This window comes from Culex pipiens, chromosome 3 (genome assembly GCF_016801865.2).
Source record: "Culex pipiens pallens isolate TS chromosome 3, TS_CPP_V2, whole genome shotgun sequence".
Lineage (NCBI taxonomy): Eukaryota > Metazoa > Arthropoda > Insecta > Diptera > Culicidae > Culex > Culex pipiens.
The window spans coordinates 42,379,517-42,396,116 of NC_068939.1; the positions used below are offsets into that span (position 1 = coordinate 42,379,517).

The window sequence follows — 16,600 nt, forward strand, 5'->3', positions numbered from 1 at the left end:
GTCACTAAAACTTGATTTGCAAAAAAACACTATTTTTAATTTTTTTATTTTTTGATATGTTTTAGAGGACATCAAATGCCAACTTTTTAGAAATTTTCAGGTTGTGCAAAAAATCTTTGACCGAGTTATGAATTTTTTCAGCTTTTCAAAAATATTTTTTTCAAAAGTGGGCAAACATGTGCACTAATTAAAAAAATGAAAAACTGTGACTATTTTCAAAAAAGTTACCTAAAAATGGATTTAACTTGAAAACGGTGCACTTTATCAAAATTTCACTAGAGTACTTTTTGATTGCAAATTTGATTTTACATCGAAAAATGAAGTTGAAATTTTTTTGCGAAGAATATTTCAATTTTTTGAAAAAATCAGTATTGATTTAAAAATTTATAAAAAAAATGCAAATTGATTCAAAATTCATAACTCGATCAAAGATTTTTTGCACAACCTGGAAATTTCTGAAAAGTTGGCATTTGATGTCCTCTAAAACATATCAAAAAATGAAAAAAAAAAATTAAAATAGTGTTTTTTTGCAAATCAAGTTTTAGTGACAAAAAGTAAAATAAAAAATCACCAAATTTTTTTACCGTGTATCATTTTTTTACAGTGTAGTCCGTACCCATACCTACAACTTTGCCGAAAATACCAAATCGATGAAAAAATTCCTTCAAAAGTTACAGATTTTTGAATTTTCACATATCATTTTTGTATGGACAGCTGCCAAATTTGCATGAAAAGTTATATGGACAAACTAATGATGCAAAATGGCTTCTTTGGGCATACCAAAGGCACCAAAAAAGTTTCAGTCGGATTAAAAAATACAAAAAATAAAATTGAAGAAAAAAGACCGATTTCGTAGAGAATTGCTCTTATGCAAAGTATTTTAACATTTACAAATCATGTCCAATGCTTTTTATTGCATTTCGATTTTCATCATATTTTTTCCAAATTAACTTCATTCATCCATTCTTTATGCTTTTAAAACAAGGCTGTTCGAAAAAATTTATGCTTTCGAACATAATCTGTGAACGATTTGGCGCTATCAAAAAAAGGAGTTTGAATTATTTTTTTTAAGTCAATTTTGAAAAATTAAAAAAAAATTATAATGTAAAAAATACTTTTTTTGGTTTCAAAATTTAACGAAAAAATATGATTAAAAATGTTAATGATAATTTCGGAGTGTATTAATATAGAAAATTGATAAAATGATCATTTTCCTTAATTTTTTTTTCTTTGATACAAAATTCAGACAGAAATAAAATATTCAAACAAAGAATAAATAAAATCAGAAAAAAGCGAAAATAAAAACATGAAAATGGGAACTACTCCAACAACATTTAAAATTGTTCATTTTTTTTTTTTTTTGATTGTCTGATTTTAAAGTTTTTATCCCTTTTCAACCCAACCCAAAGTGACTGTTAAAACAAGAAAAAAAACTAGATGGGCAAAAGGCAATGATAGGACATGGAAGAGTAAGCCAAAAACTATCAGAAGCAAACTCAAACTAGACAAGATAAATGCAAATTAAAATACTTAAAATGAAACAAGAAAATCATAAAACAAGAGAAGTAAAGTTTTTCGTAGAACAAAAGTTGCTCAAAATGACCTCAAAAAAAAAAAAAAAGGCGGTAGAGGGTTAACGTTTATATACTTGATAAACTTTAACTTTTATTAGGGTTACTGGTTAGATTTTTTTACCCTTTTCGGCAAGATACCAGTAATAATTGAAAATTAAAAAAAAAAACTTTTTTTAAAGAATGGAGAAAATTCCAAGCTATTGACTGAAAATACTAAATATGTAAAAAAAAATATAATTGATCCTTAGCTAATTAATACGAATGAAACAATAATAGACTGAATTTTCTTAATATTTGAAGTAAAGAAATAGTTATGAATTATTGGGTTTTAAGGCAAGAAACTTATTCCAGTTTTAGAACGTTATGTTAAGAACATTTTTTTACAATTTTACGTTATTTGAATTGAAGCACATTGTTTGGAAAAATGGAAGACTTTTGAACACTCGCTTTATCATTTTTTATGATTTTACAGAGATTAATCCCAAAAAGAAATGAAAGAAACAAACAGATAAATTAAAATGAATTTTCATTTGAAAATCGCTTAACCTAAAAAGGAACACATTCGTTTTTTTTTTCTAAATGATCAATGTAATACCAAACCTTGATGCAATCTCTTCGTTTCCTCCCCCTCAACCAGCCTCGTCGACGACCGCGTCGTCGTGTGTCCGGGCGCGGGCGATCTGAACGATCCGCCGGAAAAGTTCCGCGACTGCCTGATCAAGATCTGCCCGATGAACCGGTACTCGGCCCAGAAGCAGTTCTGGAAGGCGGCCAAACAGAGTACGACCACGAATACGGACACTAGCTTGCTGAAGCGATTGCACGTGAGTTTTTTGTTTAGGTTAGGGTGATGTTTGGAGGTTTGTAATTTTGTTTTTTTTTGCAGCACGCTGCCGAAATTGAGAAGAAGCAGAACGAGTCTGAGAATAAGAAGCTGCTGGGGACGGTGGTCCAGTATGGGAGTGTGGTTCAGCTGTTGCACTTGAAGTCGAACAAGTATGTTACGGTCAATATCCGGTTGCCGGCGTTGCTGGAGAAGAATGCGATGCGGGTGTATTTGGACGCGAATGGAAATGAGGGGTCGTGGTTCTACATTATGCCGTTTTACAAGCTGCGATCTGCTGGGGATAACGTGGTGGTCAATGATAAGGTCATCATGAAGCCGGTGAATGCCAACAGGCAGAATCTGCACGTGGCGGCGAATTATGAGCTGCCGGATAATCCGGGAAGTAAGGAGGTCAATGTGCTGAACTCGTCATCGTCGTGGAAGATCACGTTGTTTATGGAGCATCGTGAGAACCAGGAGGACGTGTTGAAGGGTGGGGATGTGGTTCGGTTGTTCCACGCCGAGCAGGAGAAGTTCTTGACGATGGACGAGTACAAGAAGCAGCAGCACGTGTTTTTGAGGACGACTGGGAGAACCAGTGCAACGGCTGCGACTAGCAGTAAAGCGCTGTGGGAGATTGAGGTCGTGCAGCATGATTCGTGCCGGGGTGGGGCCGGCCACTGGAACTCGCTGTTCCGGTTCAAGCACCTTGCCACGGGGTACTATCTGGCTGCGGAGATTGACGATGATATCTCGCGTACGGAAAAGTCCAGCAATTCTAGTCATCCGCAGAGCGGTGATTCCTTCCGGTTGGTCTCGGTACCGCACTCGACGGATATTGCGTCGGTTTTCGAGCTGGATTCCACGACTATTACGAGGCCTGAAGGTCTGGTTCCGCAGAACAGCTACGTGCGGATGCGGCATTTGTGTTCGAATACGTGGGTTCACGCCACGTCCGCGCCGATCGATATTGACGAAGACAAACCGGTCATGTCCAAGGTCGGATGTTCCGCCGTCAAAGAGGACAAGGAGGCGTTTCAGTTGATCCCGGTTTCTCCGGTGGAGGTCCGCGATCTGGACTTTGCCAACGACGCGTGCAAGCTACTTCAAGCCATGAGTACCAAGCTGGAGAATGGATCCATTTCTCCGAACGAGCGACGCTCGTTGATCGCTCTCCTGCAGGACATTGTCTTCTTCATCGCTGGGCAGGAGAACGAGCAGAACAAGAGTGACGCGCTGGATCTAACGATTAATAACCCGAACCGTGACCGTCAGAAGCTGCTCCGCGAGCAGTACATCTTGAAGCAGCTGTTCAAAATTCTGCAAGGTCCGTTTCAGGAAACAAAGAACAGCGACGGGCCGTTCCTCAAGATTGACGAACTCGGCGATCCGAAAAACGCTCCGTACAAAAACATCTTCCGTCTGTGCTACCGCATTTTGAAGCTCAGCCAGCAAGACTACCGCAAAAACCAGGAGTACATCGCGAAGCACTTTGGCCTGATGCAGAAGCAGATCGGGTACGACATCCTGGCGGAAGATACCATCACGGCGCTGCTCCACAACAACCGGAAGCTGCTGGAGAAGCACATTACGGCCGCGGAGATTGAGACCTTCGTCGGACTTGTGCGCAAAAACATGAACAACTGGCAGAGCCGCTTCCTGGACTACCTTTCCGATCTTTGCGTGTCCAACAAGAAGGCGATCGCCGTAACGCAAGAGTTGATCTGCAAGAGTGTCCTAAGTGCGAAGAACGCGGACATCCTGATTGAAACTTTTCTGCGAGAAGTGGACGACGAGCGGTTGGCGCATCTTCATGCGATAGAGCGGGGAAACAATCAGTTCACGGAGATCCTTGAGGTGGACGAGAATAGGGAAGAGGATGAGTCGAAACCGGGGACACCCCGGAAGCAGGAGGAGAAAAAGAAGCACTACGAGGTGGTGCTGATGTGGGAGAACCGAACGGTGAGTGAACTGTTTTATTATTAATCAGCAAATAATTTCTTTTGTTCCTGCTTCGACGTTCCGTCGAACTCCACCCCCCAATAAATTATTAATTTCCATTCTTCGCTTTCTTTGTCCCATCGCCAGCAATCCAAGTCCATGAGCCGGCTCGCGCAGGGCCTGAAGGTTGGCCGCACCCATGACATGACCATCCTGGACTACTACCGGCACCAGTTGAACCTGTTCTCGAACATGTGCCTCAACCGGCAGTACCTGGCGCTGAACAACCTGTCGCCGCATCTGGATATCGATCTGATTTTGCGCTGCATGTCGGACAAGACGGTACCGTACGACCTGCGGGCGTCGTTTTGCCGGTTGATGCTGCACCTGCACGTAGACCGCGACCCGCAGGAGCCGGTCACGCCGGTCAAGTACGCGCGGCTGTGGTCGGAGATTCCGCCGGTGATGTCGATTAATGAGTAAGTTCGCAGAATTTGAAGTCACAGACTTCGTCACCACATACCCAATTCTCCTTCCAGTTACGACATCGAGAAGCAACCCGACAGCAACAAGGAAGCGGTCCGAGCGCGGTTCAACAAGACGATCGCCTTCGTCGAGGACTACCTGTGCAACCACGTGGTGTCCAAGATGTGGTTCGCCGACCAGGACCAGAACAAGCTGACCTTCGAGGTGGTGAAGCTGGCCCGCGATTTGATCTACTTTGGCTTCTACAGCTTCAGCGACCTGCTCCGGCTCACGAAAACCCTGCTCAACATCCTGGACTGCGTAGGCGAGGGCGACGGCAGTGGCCTCCCGACAGGACACATTGACTGTAAGTACCGGCTGCGGTGACCCTTGGTATCAATTTCGTGCGGAATTAAGTTGAAAGTCCAACCCCCACCAATTTCGGATCCGGATCAAAAAGACATTAAATCCACCGTATCTTGGGTTTTCCATTTAAGTTTCCCTCCCTCTCACCTAAATTTGTTCGGTTTTGGGTCCTGATTGTCGTCGTCGTCGTTGCCGTTGATGGCAATTCAATTTAGATTAATTGGTTGTATATAGAGGTAGCTTGTTGTGCTGTCGTTCGTTTCGTGGCAGAAGAATGCGCAAGTTTAAAGCACAGATAAAAAGATGTGAAACGAATCAAAACGCAATATTTCAGTTTATTTGTAACTGAACTTCAATTATATTTTCGTTTTTGGAAGAATAGCTCGGCATCAATAATAGAAACAGTTCTTATGAGCAGTTCTCTAGGATTTCGGTCATTCGATTTTTTTGTATTTTTTAATCCGACTGAAACTTTTTTGGTGCCTTCGGTATGTCCAAAGAAGCCATTTTGCATCATTAGTTTTTCCATATAATTTTCCATACAAATTTGGCAGCTGTCCATACAAAAATGATGTTTGAAAATTCAAAAATCTGTATCTTTTGAAGGGATTTTTCGACCGATTTGGTGTCTTCGGCAAAGTTGTAGGTATGGATATGGACTACACTGGAAAAAAATGATACACGGTAAAAAAAATTTGGTGATTTTTTTATTTAACTTTTTATCACTAAAACTTGATTTGCAAAAAAACCCTATTTTTATTTTTTTTTATTTTTTGATATGTTTTAGAGGACATAAAATGCCAACTTTTCAGAAATTTTCAGGTTGTGCAAAAAATCATTGACCGAGTTATGAATTTTTTAATCAATACTGATTTTTTCAAAAAATCGAAATTTTGGTCGAAAAAATTTTTCAACTTCATTTTTCGATGTAAAATTGAATTTGCAATCAAAAAGTACTTTAGTGAAATTTTGATTAAGTGCACCGTTTTCAAGTTATAGCCATTTTTATGTAACTTTTTTGAAAATAGTCGCAGTTTTTCATTTTTAAAAATTAGTGCACATGTTTGCCCACTTTTGAAAAAAATATTTTTGAAAATCTGAGAAAATTCTCTATATTTTGCTTTTTTGGACTTTGTTGATACGACTCTTAGTTGCTGAGATATTGCAATGCAAAGGTTCAAAAACAGGAAAATTGATGTTTTCTAAGTCTCACCCAAACAACTCACCACTTTTCAATGTCGATATCTCAGCAACTAATGGTCCGATTTTCAATGTTAAAATATGAAATATTTGTGAAATTTTCCTATCTTTTCGAAAACAATATTTTCAAAATTTTCAAATCAAGACTAACATTTCAAAAAGGCCAAACATTCAATATTACGCCCTTTTAAAATGTTAGTCTTGATTTGAAAAATTTGAAAATATTGTTTTCGAAAAGATCGGAAAATTTCACAAATGTTCCATATATTAACATTGAAAATCGGACCATTAGTTGCTGAGATATCGACATTGAAAAATGGTGGGTTTTTTGGGTGAGACTTAGAAAACATCAATTTTCCTGTTTTTAAACCTTTGCATTGCAATATCTCAGCAACTAAAGGTCGTATCAACAAAGTCCGAAGTAGCAAAATATAGAGAATTTTCTCAGCTTTTCAAAAATATTTTTTTCCAAAGTGTGCAAACATGTGCACTAATTTTTAAAAATGAAAAACTGCGACTATTTTCAAAAAAGTTACATAAAAATGGCTATAACTTGAAAACGGTGCACTTTATCAAAATTTCACTAAAGTACTTTTTGATTGCAAATTCAATTTTACATCGAAAAATGAAGTTGAAAAATTTTTTCGACCAAAATTTCGATTTTTTGAAAAAATCAGTATTGATTAAAAAATTCATAACTCGGTCAATGATTTTTTGCACAACCTGGAAATTTCTGAAAAGTTGGCATTTTATGTCCTCTAAAACATATCAAAAAATAAAAAAAAATTAAAAATAGTGTTTTTTTGCAAATCAAGTTTAAGTGATAAAAAGTTAAATAAAAAAATCACCAAATTTTTTTTAGCGTGTATCATTTTTTTCCAGTGTAGTCCGTATCCATACCTACAACTTTGCCGAAGACACCAATTCGATCAAAAAATTCCTTCAAAAGATACAGAATTTTGAATTTTCATGCATCAATTTTGTATGGACAACTGCCAAATTTGTATGGAAAATTATATGGACGAACTAATGATGCAAAATGGCTTCTTTGGACATACCGAAGGCACCAAAAAAGTTTCAGTCGGATTAAAAAATACAAAAATTAAAATTGAAGAAAAAAGACCGATTTCGTAGAGAATTGCTCTTATACGTTTTGTGGATTTATTTTTTGTCGAATTGTTACAAAGTTATAAATAATTAAAAGTTAAAAAAACATGTTTGAAAAATCTTTAAAAATAAAAAGATAAGGCCATTGCAAATTTTGAGATCTGTTTTCCCCCCTTTTAATTTATTTTCACGCAATCCTACTTTTAAAAAAATTCTGTTTCTCTTCTATGGTTATTTTAGTTCGAGGTTTTCATTGATTTTTAGGTAAAATTGTCCGGGGCACATGACGGTGAAAAAATAAAAACAAATATAAAATAGAAAACTAAAATTAGAAAAATATAATGTTGGGGTGCATTTAAGGTTTACTATTTTATTTTTTCGTATTGCTTCGGCAATTTTCTATTAAAAGCAGCAAAATAGTCATTTGGTAAAATAGCAAATAGCTGCAAAGATACGAGTAAAAGTAAAAAAAAGTTTCATTATTTCAATGTCATTAACTTTAATCGGAAGGTTTAATGGCCAATAACTTCATTTTAGATCGGTTTAAAAATTTCTAAATGTTCCAGAAAAATCATAAATATTCCCAAAAAAAATATCTCTCTGAAAATTGTACTTATATTCTCTGTGGCTCAAAATTTGCGTTTTTCGATCCACTTAAATATATATAAAATAATAATTTGAAAAATATGATGATAGGTTATTTTCAAGGTTGTTAACAATAAATTCACCGAGGCTTAGTTCTATCGGTGATAGTCTTATCGACGATAATGGACGATAACTCATTTTCAAAATTTATCTAAAATCGACTAAATTCAACTATGTTAATTTTAATACCATGTTAAATTTATACTATATAGTTTTTGAAAATGTAGTAAGTTTCAATTTATATACTCAAAATTGTTTACAAAATACCGTATTTTTTGAAAGTATTCAAATCATAGTAATGAGCAATACTTAAATTTTAATCATTTGCAATATGGGTATCAAACAAAGCGAAGTTTCGCATGGAGCAATTCCAGCTCTGGATTTTTTTCTGGTACTTTTGTACCCGACCCTCTCCGATTTCAATGAAACTTAGTCGACATGTTATCCTTGGTCTGTATAAACCATTTTTGTGTATATGGAGCCGATAGTTAAATATTTTTGTATTTTGCAATTTAAAAATTACTGTATTTCGAAGCCGTTGCATTGTATCAAAAAGTGGTCAAAGACAAACTTATAGGAAATTGGAGGGCTTTCTAAAAAAATACACTGAAACAAAAATACATGCCACTTCTATGAGATTTTTTGATTTTTAAGTTTAAAAGTAAAATTTCAAGGTGATGTTACGATTTTTTTTCGTTCAAATTTTTTGAAAAAAACCCTAAGATGTTACAAAAAGACTGACAAAAACTGCATGGTATGTCTCTCCTGAAAAAATACAAAAATCATTTACTAAAACTGTTTTTTCAAAAGTGGTCTAAACGTCAAAATTTTTAAAAACCGATAGTGGGAATCGATTCCCCAGACAATTTTACATAAAAGTCTCCATATTGATCACTGTCCTAAGTCCAATCCATGGGAAGATACAGCGGGTTTAAAAATAAAAATGTTGAAAAAATAGGTTTTTGGTGGTTTTTGGCAATTTCTATATGACAGACTAGATTTTTCAGTCTCGTAGGGGAAAGTGGGGCAAGTGTAACAAGCTAAGGAAATGCTCGTTATAACCCATTAAAAAGTTAAACAATCTGTCGGATTTTATTATAATCATCTTATTCTAGGTCTTGACTAAGACTTTGTTAGAACAAGTTTTAAAAAAATCCTGTCTTTTAATGTAAAAAATTGATTTTAAATTTTTTGATTTTCCGTACGTTCTACTCAGCTAGTGGGGCAAGACGAACAACCCGTTGAGGCAAGAGGAACAATGCATGAAAAAACATGTAAATTTGCTAACAATTGAACTGTTATTACTTAAATACATCAGATTAGAATGTATTTGAAAGTTTTGATCAATTTTTAGATAGAATCATAATATTTTACTGAAAAATTCATCGTTTTTACGAAAAATAATATTACTTAGATGATAAAAAGTAAATTTTCATAATATCACTATATTTTTTATGGACATTTTTTTTAACAATTGTTTATCAGTTTTTAAGTACTTTCATGTATTTATTTCCCAATCAAATATGTTGTTGCAGCAATTCGTATTTTTTTCCATACTAAAAATCCATATGGTACACTTGCCCCACCTGAACAAGATTTTTTAAAAGCTCCCAACAAATAAAACCAAAAGTTAAATCATACTTTGTAATAGGTGCATGTCATTGGTAGGGACACTACTGATCTAGGAAAAAAAGCATTTTGGTAAAATGAGCCTTAAAACGAACCCTAAGCCTTATTTTGTACTTTCCAAAAATTATAAGAAAACAAAGGTTTTGTAAAAAACTTCATTAAATCTTATACCCCGTGGCGTTTACGTCGTTTTAGCGGTTATGTGGTAGTAGAATCAGCTAATTGCATTGCTAGCAACAATTCCTCATACTGGAAATAATCAAAATTGTAAAAATTACGGCCCTACGAGCCATTGTTCCTCTTGCCCCATATGGTCGTCTTGCCCCACCTTCCCCTAAATATTTAAACCAGAAAGATCGTCCAATTTCCCCTTTGCCTTTGACAGCTTTTCAATTGGATGTATGGGCTTACAGATATAAGTTTGATTACATTGCTCATAACTGAAAATAGAATATTTTTTTCAGTGTGGTAGAAACCTGGATATTAAATAAGCTTACGTAAATATTTAAACGAGTCAAAGCTGTCAAAGGCAAACTTATAGGAAATTGGACGAGCTCAAATTTATTTTATTTTCGAGTACTATCGGCTCCATATACACAAAAATGGCTTATATAGGCCTAGGATAATATATCTACAAAGTTTCATTGAAATCGGAGAGGGTCGGGAACAAATGTACCAAAAAAATTCCTGATTTATGCTGGAATGCTTTTTCACTCAATGAGAGTTTTTTGTAAAAAACTAAAATTTCAGCCTGCTTTTTTCGAAAGTACGAGTATCAAACGAAGCGAAATTGGTTTTGTATTTTCATATTATTAGACCTGTTTTTTTATAAAGTACTTGAATTTTCACAAAATACCGTATTATTGATAGAAATCAAATTTTCATATTTTGTATGCTTTTTCACTTTATTGAATTTTTTCCAAAAATCTAAAATATTCATGAAATGCCGAATTTTACTCAAATTTTCATTATATGCAAATTTTGTATGCATTTGCACTTAAATAGATTTATTTTATTGTTTGTAAAAAATTAAAATTTTCCCAAAATACCGTATTTTTTCGAAAATACTCAAATTTACAAGATTTGCAATATGGGTATCAAACGAAGTGAAATTTTGTCTGCATTTTCACTTAATTTCAGTTTTTTGTGGAAACTAAAATTTTCACAAAATACCGTATTTTTTTAAAGTAAGAATATCAAACAAAGCAAAATTTGTTGTGCATTTTCAGATCTTAGACTGTTTTTGTAAAATCCTGTTTTTTTTTACAAATTACTGAATTTTTTGGTAGTACTCAAATTTTAATAATTTGTAATATGGATGGATTTAATATGGATATCAAATGAAGCGTAATGTGGTATGCATTTTCACTTTGTGAAAAGAACAAAAAAATTCACAAAATACCGTATTTTTTCGAAAGTAAGGGTATCAAACGAAGCGAAATTTGTTGTTTGTTAATAATTTGCAAAATGGGTATCAAAAGACGGCTTTTTATGCTTTTATATTTTTCGCAAAAACGGCTGAACCAATTTTAGTTCGCCGCGTTGCAAATCATATCTCATAATCTTGTTAATAATAATGCACCGTTGTTGGATATTTTAAATCATAAACCATTTGTCCCGAGACATTCTGCGTTTCATTTCATTTTAGCAAACAAAGTAATAAGATTTGGAATAAGATTTTGCTTTAAATTAAGTTATGTAATTTATTTAAGTCCACATTTCAAATTTTATAAGATTTTTATCGTAAATTATCGTTTTGTTTTTTACACAAATTCAAACATTTTCAAAGTTATATTTGAATAGATAAAAATTATTTTGTCATTTAATTTTTTTACTAAAACTTAATTCGTTTTAAACTGTACATCCTGTAAAAAGGAAAAGATTTGCGTCTTTTTATCTGTGTGCTAAATTTTAAAGCCAGTTTACCAAACCGCTTTTTTGCTCAAATTTTCCGCCCTTTTCCTTGGCCTTTTCGTTGTACAAACTTACTTTTCCCGTTTCTCCGTTTTCTTCTTATTCTTGTGAATGTGGTTAATTAAATTACAAACTTTTGTGCCTTGCGCGGACCGAAATATGCTTTTTTGGTACTTTGTCAAACAAACAAAAAAACACACTCAAACCTGGAACAGCAGCTTCTGGAGAGGACGGTGAGCCATCAGAGGGTGCCACCGGGGAAGGCTCGGAGGACGGCGGTGGAGGAGGCCGTCGCGGGTCACGGCGGATTAGTGCGGGTGATCCGCCGATCGCCCGGAAGTTTGCCCGTTCCGCGTCGACGGTGGCCGTGCTGGCCGCCGTTGAGGCCAGCAAGGCCAAAGACCGTTCCGACAGCCTGTCGGAGGCGGCCAACGGTAAGTGCGTGTGTGAAAGGGCTTGAGGCTGCGTGCTTTTAGATGAATGGTTGAATAGATTGTTTTTTTTTTTTTTTTTTGAAAATTGGGTAGATATTGATTTTTTAAATATTTTTAATTCAGAGATTTCGATTTATTTTCGTTGGTTCGTGTGAATGAGTAGATATTGAATATATAGATTCTGTTTAGTTTGAATGTTACATTTTTTTTGCAAGTAGTTTTTCAACTGAGAAATATTATTTTTAAATTTGGTTAATGTAATAAGCTGCATCATATAAATTTGCCTACAGCTTATATTTTAGCTGATTTTAGAATGAAAACAACAATGCAGACAAATTTTAACTGTCTTTTTTAATTAAATTGAAAATTTGATACGTCTTCTCTTCAGTCTTCAATAATATTTTTTAACAGATTTTGATCTTATTTTGGAGGTCAGATTACAATCAGGGATAGAATAAAAAATATATGAAAAATATGAGCCAATAAAAGACCATATTATATTTAGAAGATCCCTTTTTTTAAAACTTATACAAAAAAGTTTGTTGAATCTCTGTCTTGTGGTGCAGCCCCTTGTTGAGCCAGCATTTTTCCGCACTTTTCCACTCCTTTCGGAATCCAAGTAGATTGATGTCAATATGGAGACGCATGGTTGGTCGTTCGTCCTAAACTTCAATTCTGACTCACTTCTCACCGTTACTCTCACTTCTTCCGAATATTTCCCCACTTTGCACTTCTCGCAATGCTCGATATGAAATGAAAAATGTCTCAAATAACTGTTGACCATAATCGAATCAATGTGTCTCCCATACATATGCCATGCCAATCGTGTCATCTCCTCGAGACAGAAAGCCGCCGAATGATTCTCCACACTTTGATGCAAAAGTATCACACTCCCGCCGCGCCCGAAGGTAAGATCTTCCCTCGGGGAGGGGTTTTGGTTTCAATTTCAGATGTCTTTTTGAACTTTTTTGAACACAAATGGATTTTTAAGTCACCATCTTCACGAGTTGGCACAGTTAGAACTCGTTTTCACAGGAGGTTTTTGCTTCTTTTTAGTCTAATTCACCTTGTTTTAGAGGAGAAGAACACGATGCACACCTGCTGTTGAACGCTTTGAAACGTATTTTTACTGATTTGAACTTCTTTCCCGTCCACAGCTGAAGGTGGAGTCCTGCGACGAATCGGAGACATGGGCGCGGTCATGACCTCCCTAACCTTGGGACCGATCTCAACGGCCATCGTATCTCCAACCATCCAACAGCGCAAGTCCGTGTCGGCGTACATGAAGGAGTACCCGCTGGTCATGGACACCAAGCTGAAGATCATCGAAATCCTGCAGTTCATCCTGGACGTCCGTCTGGACTACCGGATCAGCTGTCTGCTGTCGATCTTCAAGCGAGAGTTTGACGAAAATGCCGACGCCCATCAACAACAGCAGGTCGCACCAGCACCAGCTCCGGTTGTTCCGACGGAGAACTCCACCACCCCGGAAGCTACTCCGGACACAATCTCCCTAGCGTCCACTTCAACCGCGGAAACCATCCCAGCATCCACCACCGACGAAACACAACCACTTCTGCCACCCAAAACCCAGAGTCAACCCCCGACTCCGGAAGCCGCCAAACCAGACCCCAAACTGGGCCCATCCACCCCGGAGAACATCAACCTGCGCCAGAAAAACATCGACCTGGAATCCATCGGCATCCAGGCCGAGGGAATCTTCGGCTGCAACGAAGACACCTACAACCCGCTCGACCTGGACGGCCAAGGAGGCCGCACCTTCCTGCGGGTCCTGCTCCACCTCATCATGCACGAGTACCCGGCGCTCGTCTCCGGTGCCCTGCACCTTCTCTTCCGCCACTTTAGCCAACGCCAGGAAGTCCTGCACGCCTTCCGCCAAGTCCAGCTGCTCGTGTCCGACAGCGACGTCGAGTCGTACAAGCAGATCAAGTCCGACCTGGACGTGCTGCGGCAGAGCGTGGAAAAGTCCGAACTGTGGGTGTACAAGTCCAAGCAGTCGGACGAACCGGCGGAAGGTGGGGGTGAAGGGGGAGGTGGTGGCGATGGGAGCTCAAAGCCGGATAAGGGTGACGGCAGTGGGGCTGGTGGGAGTGGTAAGGACCATGTGAAGCCGGAGCTGGTCAAGCAGGAGTCGCAGCTCAACTTTGACCAGGGGCCGGAGCTGAATCCGGAGCAGGCGCAGGAGTACAAGAAGATTCAGCAGATTCTGATCCGGATGAACAAGCTGTGCATTACGGCGGGTGAGTTCTTAGTTATATTTCTACTGTGAGTCAAACATTTGGACCCCAAAAATCGCCCAGTTTATTTTATTGAAAACACCATTGTTAAACTTTTGAAACAAGCCAATCTTTAGATTTTCTTGAAATTCAGACATACAATGAAGAAATAACTAACTTTAATTTTTTCTGGACAAAATGAATTGTTTTCCTACGTTAACATTATTACCCGCTGTAGTCGTGAAGAAGCAATTTTTCAAGTGCTTCTAAAAACTTGTTTATCAATAGAAATGCAATAGTAAAGTTTCAATCAATGTTAGAAATGAATAAATATGTATACCTGCATAATCAAATCATACACAAAAAATGGTACAAGTTAGTTAAAATGGAGCAGGGCGAAAACTGGGTCCTTTACCCTATCAATAGTTCCACCAAATTTGAGCATGATCAAAAAAGTCGATTTTTCCACCTTACCTATGACCAAAGAAGCTATTTTGTATCATTGGTTCACCCATACAAGTCTCCACACAATTTTGGCAGCTGCCCATACAAAAATTGTACGTAGATATTAAAAAATCTGTAACCTTTGAATAAATTTTCTGATCAATTTGGCGTCATCGGCAAAGTTGTAGGTATTGTTGAGGAAAATCCAGAAAAAAATAGGTACACGTAAAGAAAATCTCGATTTTTTAATTAACTTTTTGTCAACAAGAACTCAATTTCCCAAAATACCTAGATATACGATAATATATCGTTATCGTTCTTCCGATAGTTCTATCGACGATAATGTACGATAACTTATATTTAATTTATTTCTAAAATTGAGTAAATGTTTTTTAGATAACATGCATAATATTTTTTAGATAACATATATAACATATTTTTCAAAATTTATGTCGCACCCCCCCCCCCCACCCCCCTTCAAAGTTGGTCTGAAAAATCAGGGGCAAACAAAATATTTTTTCGAAAAACTTCAAAATTTTAATGAAAATTAAAGTTTAACCAAATGAAAACCAGTTAAAATGCATTTTCCCGCGTTTATAATCAAAATAAGCATGTTTGAACTCCTTTGAAAGCATTAAATTAAATTTTCATGAAATACCAATGTACAGCCCAACAAAAAAAAAATTTTGAGGAAAAAAAATTCCGTCAATACCACAATATTTTCAAAACTAATGATTGGAAAGCAACTGTACTGCCCCTGATCGCATAAACGTCCCATATGAATTTTCATCGATTTCGAGTTTTTGATGCAGTTTGGTTCAAAATCGTGTGCTCTTTCAAAAGAGCCTATAACATCCAGTACTTTGTTCTAGAAATCAGGAGGAAATCCAGTTTTTTTGCGAAACTTAACACGTAGCCTTATGTATGGGACAAACTTCAAATGCGTTTTTCTCAGCTTGCTGTTTTTGCATTTGGGACATTTATGCGAAAATGGGCAGTGTACGCCTGTAAAAAGCATTTTAAAACACTTTTTTCATCCAAATGTTGAAACCCAGGCTTGTAATTTCAATTTTTATATTTTTTTTACTCAAATTTTTATAAATCGATTCGTTTGATACCCATATTGCAAATTAAAAAAATGGGAGAAAAAAATGTTTTGTGAAAATTTGAGTATTTAATTCAAAAAACTCTAAAACAGCTAAAATACATGGAACATTTTGAATCGTTTGATACCCATATTGCGAATTATATTTTTTTTAGTATTTTCGAGAAAATTTAAGTGTTTCATTCAAAAAACTCTCAAACAGTGAAAAATGCATACAAAATTTCAATTCGTTTGACATTTTGCAAATTACAAAGTTCTGAGTATTTTCGAGAAAATATGGTATTTTGTGAAAATTTTAGTATTTCATTCAAAAAACTCTAAAACAGTGAAAATGCATGCAAAATTTCGAATCGTTTGATACCCATATTGCAAATTATAAAAATTTGAGTACTTTCAAAAAAATACGGTATTTTGTGAAAATTTTAGTATTTATGCTTTGAAACTTACAACATCATCAAAACATACATTTTAAGCGAATGCATTGAAAATTTTACATTTAACATGGATTGAATCAATTCAAAATAGATTTTAAAATGAATTATCACCCGACGATAACGATAATTATTATCGTTACGTATTTTGCAATACGTATTTTTTTATTTTCGAGATTTTTTTGATATGTTTTTGGGGACCAAAACCCGCAACTTTTGAGCCAAAGAGAGCCATGGGCATAAATTCTGCCGCCGAGTTTTGATTTTTTTTTAAAAATTGTG

General features: G+C 36.2%; 1 protein-coding gene across 4 annotated transcripts in view; it reads left to right on the top strand.

The window, feature by feature from the left end:
• LOC120412372 (inositol 1,4,5-trisphosphate receptor) overlaps positions 1-16,600 on the top strand; it is a 72,418-nt gene that overhangs the window by 37,438 nt on the left and 18,380 nt on the right. For 2 of the 4 annotated variants that reach the window (XM_039572793.2, XM_052709534.1), the window contains exons 3-9: positions 2,212-2,398; positions 2,461-4,362; positions 4,489-4,820; positions 4,881-5,173; positions 11,883-12,101; positions 12,947-13,009; positions 13,259-14,362. In XM_039572793.2, the coding sequence (XP_039428727.1) occupies positions 2,212-2,398; positions 2,461-4,362; positions 4,489-4,820; positions 4,881-5,173; positions 11,883-12,101; positions 12,947-13,009; positions 13,259-14,362 (4,100 nt within the window). The remainder of the gene's footprint in view (positions 1-2,211; positions 2,399-2,460; positions 4,363-4,488; positions 4,821-4,880; positions 5,174-11,882; positions 12,102-12,946; positions 13,010-13,258; positions 14,363-16,600) is intronic. The other 2 variants (XM_039572794.2, XM_039572795.2) reach the window with 1 other exon arrangement.